We start from the raw sequence: 16239 nt of genomic DNA on the forward strand, positions 1-16239 counted from the left end.
TCCCATATATCTACTGCCCTTGTCCTTCTACATGGAAGTGGTCATGAGTGTGGAAGGTGCTGTCTGAGGATCTTTGGCGAATTTCTGCAGTGCATCACTGCTGCTACTGAGCGTCGGTGGTGGAGGGAGTGGATGCTTGTGGATGTAGTGTCGATCAAGTGGGCTGCTTTGTCCTGGATGGTGTCAAGCTTCTTGAGTGTTGCTGGGGCTGCACTCATCCAGGCAAGTGGGGAGAATTCCATCACAATCCTAACCTGGGCCTTGTAGATGGCGGACAAGCTTTGAGGAGTCAGGAGATGAGTTACTTGCCGCAGTATTCCTAGCTTCTGGCCTGCTCTTGTAGCCACTGTGTTAATGTGGTGAGTCCAGTTGAGTTTCTGGTCAATGGTAACCCCCAGGACATTGATAGTGGGGTATTCAGTAACACCATTGAATGTCAAGGGACTGTGGTTAGATTGTCTCTTATTGGTGATGGTCATAGCCTGGCATTTGTGTGGCATGAATGTTACTTGCCACTTGTCAGCCCAAACCTGGATATTGTCCAGATCTTGTTGCATGTGAACACGGCCTGCTTCAGTATCTGAGGAGTCACGAATGGTGCTGAACATTGTGCAATCATCGGCGAACATCCCCACTTCTGATCTTATGATGGAGGGAATGTCATTGATGAAGCAGCTGATGATGGTTGGGCCTAGGACAGTACCCTGAGGAACTCCTGCAGAGATGTCCTGGAGCTGGGATGATTGACCTCCCACAACCACGACCATTTTCCTATGTGTCATGTACGACTCCAACCACCGGAGAGTTTGCCCCCTGATACTCATTGATTCCAGTTTTGCCAGGGCTCCTTAATGCCACACTCAGTCAAATGCAGCCTTGATGTCAAGGGCTGTCACTCTCACCTCACCTCTGGAATTCAGTTCTTTTGTCCATGTTTGAACCAAGGCTGTAATGAGGTCAGGAGCTGAGTGGCCCTGGCGGAACCCAAACTGGGCGTCACTGAGCAGGTTATTGCTGAGCAGGTGCTGCTTGATAGACTGTTACTGACACCTTCCATCACTTTACTGATGATCGAGAGTAGACTGATGGGGTGGTAATTGGCCGGGTTGGATTTGTCCTGCTTTTTGTGTACAGGACATCCCTGGGCAATTTTCCACATTGTCGGGTAGATGCCAGTGTTGTAACTGTACTGGAACAGCTTGGCTAGGGGAGTGGCAGGTTCTGGAGCACAAGTCTTCAGTACTATTCCTGGAATATTGTCAGGGCCAATAGCCTTTTCAGCATCCGGTGTCTCCAACCATTTCTTGATATCATATGGACTGAACTGAATTGGCTGAAGACTGGTATCTGTAACGCTGGGGACCGCTGGAGGTGGCTGAGATGGATCATCCACTCGGCAATTTCAGCTGAAGATTGCTGCGAAAGCTTCAGCCTTATCTTTTGCCATGATGTGCTGGGCTCTTCCATCATTGAGGATGGGGATATTTGTGGAGCCTCCTCCTCCAGTGAGTTGTTTAATTGTCCTCCACCATTCACAACTGGATGTGGCCGGGTTGCAGAGCTTAGATCTGATCTGTTGGTTCTAGGATCGCTTAGCTCTGCCTATCACTTGCTGCTTTCGCTGTTTGGCATGAAAGTAGTCCTGTTTGGTGGCTTCACCAGGTTGAGACCTTATCTTCAGGTATGCCTGGTGTTGCTCCTGGCATGCCCTCCTGCACTCTCCATTGAACCAGGGTTGATCCCCTGGCTTGATGGTAATGGTTGAGTGGGGAATATGCCGGGCCATGAGATTACAGATTGTACTGGAGTACAATTCTGCTGCTGATGATGGCCCACAGCGCCTCATGGATGCCCAGTCTTGAGTTGCTAGATCTGTGCTAAGTCTGTCCCATTTGGCACGGTGATAGTGCCACACAACACGATGGAGGTTGTTCTCAATGTGAAGGCGGGACTTCGTCTCCACAAGGACTGTGCGATGGTCGCTCTTACCGATACTGTCATGGACAGATGCAACTGCAGCCAGCAAATTGGTAAGGATGAGGTCAAGTATGTTTTCCCCTCTTGTCGGTTCCCTCACCACCTGCCGCAGACCCAGTCTAGCAGCTATTTCCTTTAGGACCTGACCAGCTCGATCAGTATTACTGCTGCCGAGCCATTCTTGGTGGTGGAGATTGAAATCCCCCACCCAGAGTATATTTTGTGCCCTCACTATCCTCAGTGCTAAGTGCTGTTCAACATTGAGGAATACTGATTCTGCAGCTGAGGGAGGACAGTATGTGGTAATCAGCAGGAGGTTTCCTTGCACATGTTGAACCCGAAGCCATGAGACTTCATGGAGTCCAGAGTCAATGTTGAGGACTCCTAGAGCAACACCCTCCCGACTGTATACCACTGTGTCACCCCCTCTGCTGGGTCTGTCCTGCCAGTTTCACCCTATTCCATTTTTAACATCGCCATTCTTTGCCTAACTATCTATTCGTATCTCAGGATGAATGTTCATTGTTTCCTTTCTTGTTAAATTATTTCAAATGCACTTTGTTCTCCATTGACGAATCCTGTTTTTCTGTCTCTCAAAGATGTTAAGTTTCCATATCGTTTAACTGCACCAGATATTTGAGTGTTGCTCCTATATCTGAATAAACTCCAATTCTACTCATGCATCCTGCTGACGAGTAAGGAAAACCTTTTCATCTAGTAGCCAATCTAGCTCATTGAGCGTCCAACTTTTATCAAAACATACATGTTAGTGTATCTTTCTCATTAATTAATGTTTGGTATGGCAACTTTTCTTCCCCTCTTCTTCCTTCTGAAGCTCCATAAAATAATCTACTCGTCCTCTCTCCTGCATTGCCATTATGTTGCAATTGAGAGTAATTGTACAAAAAGCAGTGGGATCCTGCCCTATGGATTTTGTATTGTCATTTAGGTCTATCAATAAACAAGAAACAAGAAAATCACTTAAAGATTGCAATACGATACTGAGATTTTCACTGCATTGTACATACTACAAAACTCCCATTTGCTTTTCCTGTCAAAGGCATGCCAATCGATTCAATTATATATTACCATCAACATCGTAGACCTGGAAAAGGAATCGTAGTTTGTCTGTTTCACTTCCATGTGTGAGGAGATTCAAGGCTTTCAATAATTCGTCCAAACTTATACTGCCACTCCCATCAGAGTCAAACAGAGTAAAGAACCTTTCTGCGAAGAAGGACTGAGGTGAGAATACAAAGGCAACATTTTAGTACCTGACTAAAAAGAAAGATACTGGTGATTCAACATAAAAAAAAATTCTTACAGCACCGAAAGAGATTATTTGACCCATCATGGCTGTGCCAGATCTCTGGAAGAGCTATCCAATTAGTTTCACTCCCTCTTTGCTGCATTTCCCTTTACAGCAGTGAATACATTTCAGATCTAGAATCATAGAATGCCTACAGCGTGGAAGCAGGCAATTCGGCCCATCGAGTCCATAACAACCCTCTGAAGAGCATCCCCCAGAGACACCTAACTACCCTATCCCTGTAACCCTGCATTCCCCATGGCTAATCTACCTTGCCTGCACATCCCTGGAGACTATGGGCAATTTAGCATGGCCCATCTACCTAATCTGCATACCTTTGGACTATGGGAAGAAACCCACACAGACACAGGGGAGAATGCGCAAACTCCACACACACAGTTGCCTGAGGGTGGAATCAAACCCGGGTCCCTGGTGCTGTGAGACAGCAGTGCTAACCACTGAGCCACCATGCCAAATATGAAGTCTTTATTTGGCTGTAAAGTGCTTCAGGATGTCCAGTGTTCAACAAAGGCAGATCCTGATGCAAGTCTTTCTTTTTCTTTTAGCTGCTTTCTCCATAGTCCCAAGGGCAGGTGGAGTCTTTCTTTAATGTTACGTTCAAGGGAAGAAATCTCTGACATGCAGAACTGCATCCGTTCTGCACTAGGAATGTCAGCCTTGTTTATGGAGTTCTGAGTGCAATGAAAATTGCTGCCAATTGAGGCAAGGTTGAAATCTATACATGCTTACGATATCCCAAATTAAAATACCCATTATAAATCAGTGACGAATAATAGGTAGTACATTTGCTTCGGAATCCAAAAGTTGTGGGTTCAAACTTCATGACAGGTCACCATGTAAATTCTAGCTGCCAGCCAAGTGCTTTCTAAAATGACCAGAATTCATTTCCTGGATGATGCATGAACCTGATGTCCTATCTGTCTGCTCTGTTGGCTGCTAACTATCCTATAGTACTGTTTGATGTTGAGGAGTAACTTTTCCCAGTCCTAACCAACATCCCTCTATCAAAAAGCACTTCTAAATGAGGCTTGCAGGGACTTGCTGTGTGCCAATTCTCCCACTGGTCAGCTTATTGCAATTTGAAAGTAATCAATTCATTTTAAAGTACTTTGGCACGTCCTAAGGTTCAACTTAAATTCAAGTTTCTTTATTCAGTAGATGGAGAGACAGAGAAATTAGATTGTTCGCCTTCAGGTATGAAAGGTTTAGGTTAGATTGAACAGCGTTGTTCAAAATTATGAACAGCTTTAGTATAGATGGGGAGAAAACGTTTCCACTGCCAGGAAAGTTAATAACTACAGTACAAAGGTTTAAGTTCACTTGGCAAAAGAATCAGACCGAGGTAAGAAAAATACATTCAGAGGGTGGAACAATCCAGTTCGGGACTATTAAAGTATAAAAAGGAATCTGATTATCTTGTTTTTACCAAATGAAGTGCACCACAAGGTTTCACCTTTTTCAAAAACAAAACAAACATTATTGAATATAAAAGATTTGAACAAAATCAGCAGTCTTAACTTAATTACATGGGTCATAATTACACACATTATGTACTCAGGTTTACTTCCTTCTCCCCTCAAGAAGTCTCTCATAAGACACAGAAAACTCCTTCTGTAGGGACCACCCTTAACTGTGCCTCAATCCTCTAGAGAATTTTTCTTGTCTGTAGATATTCTTATAGGTAATATCTTCATTTACCATCTCTTGACTGTGGATGCCTCACTTTCTTTGTCTACTTTCTTTTTCAATACTTCCAAACTAATCTGCTGGCTTCTTTCTTTTGCAATAAGACCGTGGGAGGTTCGCTGTAGGTTCTCCAACTGGTGTCAAACTAGGCAATAACCCAGCTTTTGTTTCTCACAAGTTACAAACTGAGATAAAGCCTTACCCACTCTGCAAATGGTCAATGATGAAGTTAGTGTTTTCCTCTGCTTACAGAACAGCTCTGTCTGTCATTTATTTTGGCCACCTTCTCTCTGTGAGTTAGTAACCACATAAGCTTTCAACTGCAACTAAAAACCTTTCTCTGCAAACACCCAGATAAACTAAAACCAAATAGCCTTCCTAAGCTACACCTATAGCCATGATGATGGAGCCTGCTGTAGACCATCCCATAAGTGAATTATTCCTCATTTCCTTCAATTAGAATAGAATCATAGCAGCCCTACAGTATGGAAGCAGGCCATTCAACCCATCAATCCACACCGACCCTCTGAAGAGCATTCCAACCAGACCCATGCTGCTCCCCCACCCCCCCCAGCTCTATCCCTGTAACACTGTATTTCCCACAACTAATCCACCTAACCTGCACATCTTTGGACTGTGGGAGGAAACCGGAGCACCCGGAGGAAACCCACGCAGACACAGGGAGAACGTGCAAACTCCACACAGACAGTCGCCTGAGGGTGGAATTGAACCCAGATCCCTGGTGCTGTGAGGCAGCAGTGCTAATCACTGAGTTATTATGCTGCCCACAGCATTTAGTTGGGCTTTTATTCCAGATTCTTATTCAATAAAGCTTCTCCATCTGTCAGGCCATCACTAAATGCTTTAAACTAACTTAATTCCTATAAGAAAAACATATTCAGTTCACGCAAACATAGCAGATGATGAGTCTCCAGCTCTTAGCTAAGTAAACCCACACGCTGTTTTATGATCTTACTTTACTAGCTGTTAATCTCTTAAGTCAACAGTTTCAACCTTGTAAGTTTGATGAAATCCAGGCTTGCTTTAACTGCATTATCCCAATTCCAACAGTTAATCTTTAATTCCCGGAACTAAACACTAAACACTAAAACGCATGAACCATGACAGGATATTCACAACAAGAAGACCTTATGATCTAGAGTGCACTGCCTGAAATTAACTTTCAAAAAGGAGTTGGGTAAACATGTGAGGGAGAAAAGTTACAGTCCTGTGGGGGAGAACTGGGCCGAATGGCCTCCATCTAAGCAGTATTATTCCAATGTTGTTTCTGGATACTGTCCACTAGCGATGTATTTCTGAATGAAAATTTATAAAGAATTTTCCACCTGCTGACTAATGCTTCCAGCAGAACTGTGTGGCACTGGACAAACATCATATATATTAAAATTCTGATTACACTATTACAAACAAAAAGGCAATTCTTTCAAATAGTTCCCAAATTACTCAAGACACGCCTAACAATAAATATAATACACTGTTTAAGATGAAATTTATTGGTGCAAATATTATCTAGTAATGAATGTATCCAGCAAGATTTTCTCTGCCTGTAATTTGTATTAAAAATATTAACCATTTCTTTATAAACCATATCTACCATTTTATTAGAGATGAAAGTTCTCCCTCTATTCCTACAAAAATCTAAAACTGCTGAGTTTTGAACTGACAACAATCATAATATGTTCTTTGTGCATTAAGAAAGTGATCTTGCCTCTTTCACTTTGAGTGCTGTCTTGAATTCTTCCAAATTAATCTCCTTATCCTCACCAGCAATATTTTCAAACTGCTTCGTTACCCATTCCAACCACTTAGCATCATCGTCTGCACTCATTGTGCTGCAACAGAAGGAGGTGGTTGAAAAGAAATGGAACAATAATTAAAACAAGGAAAACTCATAAGAATTAACAACCCTGCTCCTATAGTGAATGGTCAGCCTCACTGCCCAGATCACCAACGTTCTTGAAAAGCACAAGCAGATCTTTTGTTGAGTACATTTATACCATCCACTTCTTTGGGAGTTTATTTTACAACGAACAGTGAAAACATAGACATTCATTTTGTTTCAGACCCTTAACATGTGTCCTTTGAAGTTTGAATGTTTTGTCATAGTGAACAATTTCAAAAGATTCATTTTATTGCAGACGTTAATGTATACCAAATCACAAGTGATATAATGTTTGTACATTGTATGCAGCTTTAAACACCTAACCTTCTAAAGAACATTGATGTGTCTGTGAGAATTCCAAGTTGAAAGTTAATTTCACCACTTTGGATATGAGGCAAAGTACCTACCCAAAATATTAACTGATGTTCTCTCTTCAGTTGCCTAAAGCTCCAGCACTTCCTGCTTCAGCCAATTTTCAAAGGGTCATTCGTAAAACTAAACTGATTTCATGAGAGAGAAGATTGAGATTGGGGATTCAAGTTTCTGAAATGGTGAATTGCAGAGATATTACATTTCAACTACTGAAGACAGAGGATCACCATCATAAGTTAAGGACTGTGTACATAAAGATGTAAATTTTTGAAAATGCTGATATACTACAAATACTTATGATTTGAGAGCTTTGCCACAACTGGTGATCTAAGCTAAATTGAACGTAACACTCAAAAAGAGACTTGGTATTATTTATAGAAGGGCGTATTGGGCAGAGATGAACTGGGGAGGAAGCAAGATTATTTGATGGTGTGAAATTAATTCTATAGGGAGGTCTAAATTCAGCGAACACTAGCCCTACAACCTTCTATTTTCAAATTTCCATGATTCCATTTAGCAGCTGGCCTGAGGCAAGGATAGAAAAATAATAAGTCAGAAATAAAATAGATGAATATTTCCTTCAAATAGACAGTAACGGCACAACAGGGGGTTTTCTGTATTTTATTCTATGTGCACAGACTTGTAGTCAAAACAGTTAGTGTATTGATCAAGTCTCTTACAAAGGATCTGGATAAATATTTGATTAGGAATGGAAGACAAAAGTACACATATATCCTGAATAAAGCAGACTGCACAAAAAGTGCTGATTCCTTCAGTTCAGAGGCAACTTGAATATCCTGCCCTGGAAAACAATCAGTAAAAGGTAAGAATTGAAAGGTGGATCATTAGTCTGACATTTTGCTGGATTTTTCTGGAGTATGTTGATGGGTGTTAAAGGGTTGCCAGCTCTGATGCATTCTTTGCATTTCCATTACATGAACTTCTGTAGCTAACCATCCTACAACCACATCAGCTACCCAATTTCATGATCAATTGTTCCATGTTTGATTATGAGAGTCTGACCTGTGCATACTGCACTTGATTGGTTAAGACTGGATGTTGATCCTGAGCTAAGTAAATTGTGCTGCCAGAAAGCTGAGCTGTAAAACATTAGTGCAGACATTTTGTGATTGCAGATATTCTGAGGCACTGTAATGAAACTTATTGCAGACTTAGAAACTAATGTCATTTCTGCACTACTCTGAGAGATATAAAATATACAACTGTTGACACTTCCACATTTTAGGTACTGCCTTTCACGCCAATTGGAAAGTAAATAATCAGTCACTGTCTTTCCTCCTCTCATCTCTAACATGCAAAATGCAAAAATACTTGCAGAATTCCAAAAAAATGTGGTTTACCAAATATTATTGTATGAAGAATGTACCTCATTAAAGGATTCTGAAGGAATATTTCTCCATTATAATTTGCATTATCATGAGCTCACTTTATCAGTAAGCTATATGATTGTGGTGAAAGAAACAAAGATAAAAAGCCTTTATGATGTTGTTGATGCATTACAAGAGGCAATCTTTTCCATCTACAGACTTTGTTCAATTATTTTGTCCAAGTTTATTTATTGACAATTAATGTGCATAATTTACAATGCTGCTGTCATCCACGGTTGGAGACCAGTCGCTACTTCAAGACTAATGTACAACAGATTTGTGAGTTTGCATGGTAATTATTTAAATCAGAACTGCACAAATTTGTTTTCATACACCCCAGTGGGTCATGGTGAGATTTCAATCTTGCCTGCAACTCACACCGTGAGGTGACGCCTTCCCCTCATTTTCAGACTCCTTATAGCCAAACTGCCCTCAGTTTTACTCATGATAAAGGTTTGATTCTCCATACCTTGCCGTAAACTGCTTTCGAGATACAGGTTTTACAAACATCACCATTATTTCTGGCCGAAACAGAGATGACTGAGTAAATGCCCCATCAATTCTCTCTGGAATAAGTGACTAGGATTGACATGTGCTGTGTAACTATCCTCCACTTACTGCACTTTGCTGAAGAAACACCCCTGTTTTTATTGAAGGTTTTTCCTGTAGATTCAGTTATCTGTTTTTTGTGCCACAGGCACTTCATAAAAAGACTCTGAACACCCAAATAGAGGTGTAATGGGGATCAATTTATCCTCAATATCTTTATACAGAACTCTGAGTGCAATATATAAAAACCTGAGAAAAATCTTCTCTATGTGACTAGCAGTGTGCCGCAAGGATCAGTGCTGAGTCCACTGCTTTTTGTCCTTTATATAAATGATTTGGATGTGAACATAGGAGATATAGTTAAGTAAGATTGCAGATGACACCAAAATTGGAGGTGCAGTGGACAGTGAAGGAGGTTACCTCAGAGTACAATGGGACCTTAATTAGATAGGCCAAGGAATGGCAGATGGATTTCAATTTAGATAAATGTGAAGTGGTACATTTTGGAAAGGCAAATCAGGGCAAGACTTTTATACACTTAATGGTAAGGTCCTGCAGAGTGTTGCTGAACAAACAGACCCTGGAGTGCAGGTTTATAATTCCTTGAAAGTGGGGACGCAGGTAGACGGGATAGTGAAGAAAGCATTTGGTATGCTTGCTTTGATTGGTCAGTGCATTGAATATAGCTTTGGGAGGTCATGTTGCAGCTATACAGGACATTGGTGGGGCCACTTTTGGAGTATTGTGTTCAATTCTGGTCTCCCTGCTATAGGAAAGATGTTGTGAAACTTGAAAGAGTTCAGAACAGATTTACAAGGATGTTGCCAGGGTTGGAGGGCTTGAGCTGTAGAGAGAGGCTGAACAGACTGGAACTATCTTCCCTGGAATGTTGGAGGCTGAGGGGTAACATTTTGGAAGTTTATAAAATTATGAGGGGCATGGATAGGGTGAATAGACAAGGTCTTTTCCACAGGATGAGGGAATCCAAAACTAGAGGTTTAAGGTGAGAGGGGAAAGATTTAAAAGGGACCCAAGGGGCAATGTTTACACACAGAGGGTGGTGCATGTATGGAAGGAGCTGCCAGAGGAAGTGGTGGAGGCTGGTACAATTACAACATTTAAAAGGCATCTGGATGGGTATCTGAATAGGAATGGTTTAGAGGGATATGGGCCAAATGCTGGCAAATGGGACTACATTAATTTAGGATACTGGTCAGCATGGACGGGTTGGACTAAGGGGACTGTTTTCATGCTGAACAGCTCTATGACTCTATGATAGTACTCACTGTCAATTGTTATAAAAAACCATTTGGTTCACCAATGTCCATTAGGGAAGGAATCTACCATCCTGCCCTGGTTTGGCCTACACATAACACTAGTTCCACAACAATCTGGTTGACTCTTAACTGCCCTCTGGGCAATTAGGGATGGGCAATAATTTCTGGCCTATCTAGTGACACCCACATTCCATGAACAAGTGAAAAAACAATTACTGCCATTTTCTTCTGGTGGTAATTTTTAGATCATATTAATTGAAATCAATAATTCATTCTTTGTTCAATCTTTTGGGAGCCTTTCACCTACTAGATCAACCAAGTTTGATTTTCCACCAGTGTTACACACAGACACTTAACATATCTGCAGTTGCTGCAGTTATACAGGGCTTTAGTGAGGTCACACCTTGAGTATTGTGTGCAGTTTTAGTCTCCTAGTCTGAGGAAGGACATTCTTGCTATTGAGGGAGTCCAGCAAAGGTTCACCAGACTGATTCCCAGGATGGCAGGACTGACATATGAAGAAAGACTGGATCAACTGGGCTTGTATTCACAGGAATTTAGAAGAATGAGGGGGCAGGGGGGATCTCATAGAAACCTATAAGATCCTGACGGAACTGGACAGGCTGAATGTGGGAAGAATGTTACTGATGCTGGGGAAGTCCAGAACGAGGGGTCACAGTCTAAGAATAAGGGGTAAGCCACTCAGGACTGAGACGAGGAAGAATTTCTTCACTCAGAGAGCTGTGAACCTGTGGAATTCTCTCCTATAGGAAGCTGTTGGGGCCAGTTCATTGGATATATTCAACAGGGAGCTGCACATGGCCCTTGCTACTAAAGGGGTCAAGGCGTACGGAGAGAAAGCGGGAATGGGATACTGAGATCGCACAATCAGCCATGATCATATTGAACGGTGGTGCAAGCTCGAATGGCCGAATGGCCTACTCCTGTGCCTACTTTCTATGAATCTGTGCTCATGCTATATCCCTGCGAACACCTTTTGTATCTGACTGTTAACCCATTCCGAAAACAAAGTATCAAGCTTTGAGAAAAATTTAGCACAGGTTCAGGGCCCATCACAAGTATTGGATCAACCAGCAACTACACAGAACGTGAAATGTGAGTGGGTGATTTTATATATTTCCTAGTATTTAAAATTCAATCCAGCATATTTTAAAAACTCAGCTACTTTAAAGGGATGACCAAAGGACTGAAGACAAAAAGGAGAAAAAGAATCAATTTATCAAACAAACTTTGCAGTAATATAACTTTATTTATTTTGCTCCTTTGTTGGTCTAGGAAGGATGCAGCTCTGGTCATCAGAAATGTTACACTCTAGCTGTTCGTCTCTCTTGTGTGGTCTTGTCCATGTCAGGTGGTCCTGTAGAGGCAGCACCTGATGCTTTCCATGACCAGTGATTGGCTCTGTCGGCCCTTCAGTTCAGAGCATTCAGCTGGTACCGCGGTTTTTTATAGCGAATCAGACTCCGGACCAATTAAGTGGGTGCCCCTATGAAAATCTCAATGAGCAATGGTTTCTGGGATGGGGTTGGGGAGGAGGTGCTTGGCACCTGGAAACAATATCAAACTCTGTTTCCCATCTCCAGAAGGAAAATGCAGTTTGCAAACTTTGCTCATTGCAACACAGTTTATAATGAAAATGATTTTGGTAGCTTCAAAGCTCATCAGTTTCCTCAAAAGTCTTATCTCCTAAATTCTGGAGTTGAGTCACCAGTGAAGGAAGGTTTCATCATTTGGCACTAATCATATGCCCCTGTCATCTGACCACGTTGCAGTCACATCCCCCTTCCTTACCGTGCCAACTGGAACAACAAACCCTTGGCTATTTGATTACATATTGCTGTGATAATAGTATGCACTAGAGAAGAAAACAGGTCCAAAACAAGCAAGTAAAATCTGCTAAACAATATTTCTCCCATCCCCAATATATTCATAAACAAATTGGTCCAAATGCAACAAAAAAAAGAAACAATATTAGCCCCATGATTTCCTTCTCTGGGACTTCTCACAGGAATATATTGGATTGGAAATCAATATTTAAATACTGACAGATCATGATCAATCCCAGAGATTTGGCAACCCCTCTCCCAAGGCAGCTTTGTCTTTCTTTAAAAATGAGCATGATACAAAGTATATTATTAACGTTGAAGAGACTGTACCTATTGAGCCCAATATATATGTATGATTAACAGCAGCTTTCACAAATCAGGGAAGACTTAGGACACAAAAAGAGAATCAGCAAGGGGTGCAGTGGTAATGGCTTCACCTCTGAGGCTGGAGAGCAGGGTTCAAGTCCCACCTGCTCCAGAGGTGTGTCATAACATCTCTGAAAAGGTTGAACAGAAGAAAACAAAGAACCAGCAATGAGGGTCTTGTGAATTTCCAGCTCGGGTCTCACTTGCCCTGGGACTTGCGTTGCCTTGGGAGTGGCACATGGGAACGTAGCAGAATCCCTGAGATAACAAGGTGTAGAGCTGGATGAACACAGCAGGCCAATCAGCATCAGAGGAGCAGGAAGGCTAACGTTTCGGGCCTAGTCCCTTCCTCAGAAACGGGGGAGGGGAAGGGGGTTCTGAAATAAATAGGGAGAGAGGGGATAGAAGATGGATAGAGGAGAAGATAGGTGGAGAGAAGACAGACCGGTCAAAGACGCAGGGATGGAGCCAGTAAAGGTGAGTGTAGGTGGGGAGTTAGGAAGGAGATAGATCAGTCCAGGGAGGACGGACAGGCCAGGGGGGGGGGAGGGGGTGGGGGGGGGGGAGGGGGGGGGGGGGATTGAGGTGGGAGGAGGGGATAGGTGGGAGGAACGACAGGTTAGGGAGGCAGGGATGAGCTGGGCTGGTTTTGGGATGCGGTAGGGGGAGGGGAAATTTTGAAGCTTGTGAAGTCCACATTGATACCATTGGGTGCAGGGTTCCCAAGCGGAATATGAGTTGATATTCCTGCAACCTTCGGGTAGCATCGTTGTGGCACTGCAGGAGGCTCAGCATGGACATGTCGTCTGCAGAATGGGAGGGGGAGTTGAAATGGTTCGCAACTGGGAGGTGCAGTTGTTTAGTGCGTCCAGTCCCTATACACCTGCATTCCCCATACAGATGGCCTAAAGGCCCTCCGCTTCTTCCTGTCCCGCAGGCCTGACCAGTCCCCCTCCACTGACACCCTCATCCGCTTAGCCGAACTCGTCCTCGCCCTCAACAACTTCTCTTTCAATTCCTCCCACTTTCTACAGACAAAGGGGGTGGCCATGGTTACCCGCATGGGCTCAAGCTATGCCTGTCTCTTTGTAGGTTACGTGGAACAATCCCTCTTCCGTACCTACACTGGCCCTAAACCCCACCTCTTCCTCCATTACATTGATGACTGTATCGGCGCCACCTCGTGCTCCCATGAGGAGCTCAAACAGTTCATCCACTTCACCAACACCTTCCACCCCAACCTTAAGTTCACCTGGACCATCTCTAATACCTCTCTCTCCTTCCTGGACCTCTCTGTCTCTATCTCCGGCAACCACCTAGAAACCGATATCCATTTCAAGCCCACCGACTCCCACAGCTACCGAGAATACACCTCCTCCCAACCACCTTCCTGCAAAAATGCCATCCCCTATTCCCAATTCCTTCACCTCTGCCGCATCTGCTCCCAGGATGAGGCATTCCACTCCCGTACATCTCAGATGTCCTCGTTTTTCAAGGACCGCAACCTCCCCCCCTCAGTGGTCCAGAACACCCTCGACCGTGTCTCCTGCATTTACCGCAACTCATCCCTCACACTCCCTCCCCGCAATAACAACCAAAAAATAATCCCCCTCTTCCTCACGTACCACTCCACCAACCTCCGGATCCAACGCATCATCCTCCAACATTTCCGCCATCTGCAATCCGACCCCACCACCAAAGACATTTTTCCCTCCCCACCCTTATCTGCTTTCCGGAAGGACCACTCTCTTTGTGACTCCCTTGTCCACTCCACACTCCCCTCCAGCCCCACCTCACCCGGCACATTTTGACTTTAGCACAAGAATTGTTACTCTGCCCTCATGTCATAACGTGAATAAAGTGAAATGCTATAAATTGGGGTTGGTGTAGCAAGGTACATGCTTACAAATCCTGCTTTGCCACTGACGTTTGCACCAGTCTCCATAAACGTTACCATTCACACCATTAAAATGAAACTAAACTCAAAGCTGTAAACTTGTACAGTGAGCACATTCTGTAAAATGAAAACCTGTCAATTGCCCCCATACACCTGCCCCCATACCTCCTCCCTCACCCCCATCCCAGGCCCCAAGAAGACTTTCCACATCAAGCAGATGTTCACCGACACATCTGCTAATGTGGTATACTGCATCCGCTGTTCCCATTGTGGCCTCCTGTACATCGGGGAAACCAAGCGGAGGCTTGGGGACCACTTTGCAGAACACCTACACTTGGTTCACACTAAACAACTGCACATCCCAGTTGCGAACGATTTCAACTCCCCCTCCCACTCCGCAGACGACATGTCCATCCTGGGCCTCCTGCAGTGCCACAACGATGCTACCCGAAGGTTGCAGGAACAGCAACTCATATTCCGCTTGGGAACCCTGCACCCAATGGTATCAATGTGGATTTCACAAGCTTCAAAATCTCCCCTCCCCCTACCGCATCCCAAAACCACCCCAGCTCGTCCCCGCCTCCCTAATCTGTCCTTCCTCCCACCTATCCACTCCTCCCACCTCAATCCCCACCCCCATCTCCTACCTACTAACCTCATCCCGCCCCCTTGACCTGTCCGTCCTCCCTGGACTGACCTATCTCCTCCCTACCTACACTTACCTTTACTGGCTCCATCCCCGCCTCTTTGACCAGTCTGTCTTCTCTCCACCTATCTTCTCCTCTATTCAGCTTCTATCTGCCTCCCCCTCTCTCCCTATTTATTCCAGAACCCCCTTCCCCTCTCCCATTTCTGAAGAAGGGTCTAGGCCCGAAACGTCAGCCTTCCTGCTCCTCTGATGCTGATTGGCCTGCTGTGTTCATCCAGCTCTACACCTTGTTATCTGATTCTCCAGCATCTGCAGTTCTTACTATCTCAGAATCCCTGATGTAGCAGATTCCAAAGGAATAACCAGGAAATTGAAGATTCTGCTAGGCAATTCCCCTGTGTCTGAAACCCTCTAAAGTATCCATTTAAGTTGGATAGTTAATTAAATTGTTACCCAGAAAAGATTAGACAAATAAAAATAGTGTCTAACTTCTGGGTAACTCAGTAATGCCACCCTGACTACACCATCTCCTTCACACTGGAGGTGATAACCCTGTCCCTACCCATCTGGCACCCTACCCTCCTAGCACCCTACCTCCTGGCACACTAAAGTCCTACATATCATATGTATTTAGCCTTTCACAGGAGCTGTCAGAATGTCTGCCTGCAATGCTGGATCTTTAAATCGCAGAAAGCAGCAACCAACTTCTGTGAAAAAGGAAGAATGATTTGCCTTTCCCTGACCATGCCAGAATTAATGTTCACTCTGCATTTGGAAGGAACCCTGACTGAAACCTCCTGGCAGAAAGGTCTTTCTGAATATTAAGAAGGAATTGAGTGGCTATGTGCATGTGATTGCCACTCCTTGGAACATCTGGCCCAATATGTCCAAACAGGTGGATTAAAAAATTATATTAAAGGGTTCTGGTGGTGTAATGGTAGCATCTCTACCTCTGGGTCAGACGGTTCAATTCCCATCTCAGGATGGACCTGGGTGTG

At 43.7% G+C, this 16239-nt stretch overlaps 1 protein-coding gene across 1 annotated transcript in view; it reads right to left on the reverse strand.

Moving 5' to 3' along the window:
* Positions 1-6842, reverse strand: part of nox5 (NADPH oxidase, EF-hand calcium binding domain 5) — a 63881-nt gene extending 57039 nt beyond the window's left edge. The window contains exons 1-2 of the mRNA XM_020537224.1: positions 6723-6842; positions 3067-3217 (exon numbers count right to left, since the gene is read on the reverse strand). Coding sequence (XP_020392813.1) covers positions 3067-3217; positions 6723-6842 — 271 coding nt within the window. The remainder of the gene's footprint in view (positions 1-3066; positions 3218-6722) is intronic.
* Positions 6843-16239: the final 9397 nt, after the last annotated feature.

This window comes from Rhincodon typus, chromosome 33 (assembly GCF_021869965.1).
Source record: "Rhincodon typus isolate 14 chromosome 33, sRhiTyp1.1, whole genome shotgun sequence".
In the NCBI taxonomy this organism is placed as follows: Eukaryota; Metazoa; Chordata; class Chondrichthyes; order Orectolobiformes; family Rhincodontidae; genus Rhincodon; species Rhincodon typus.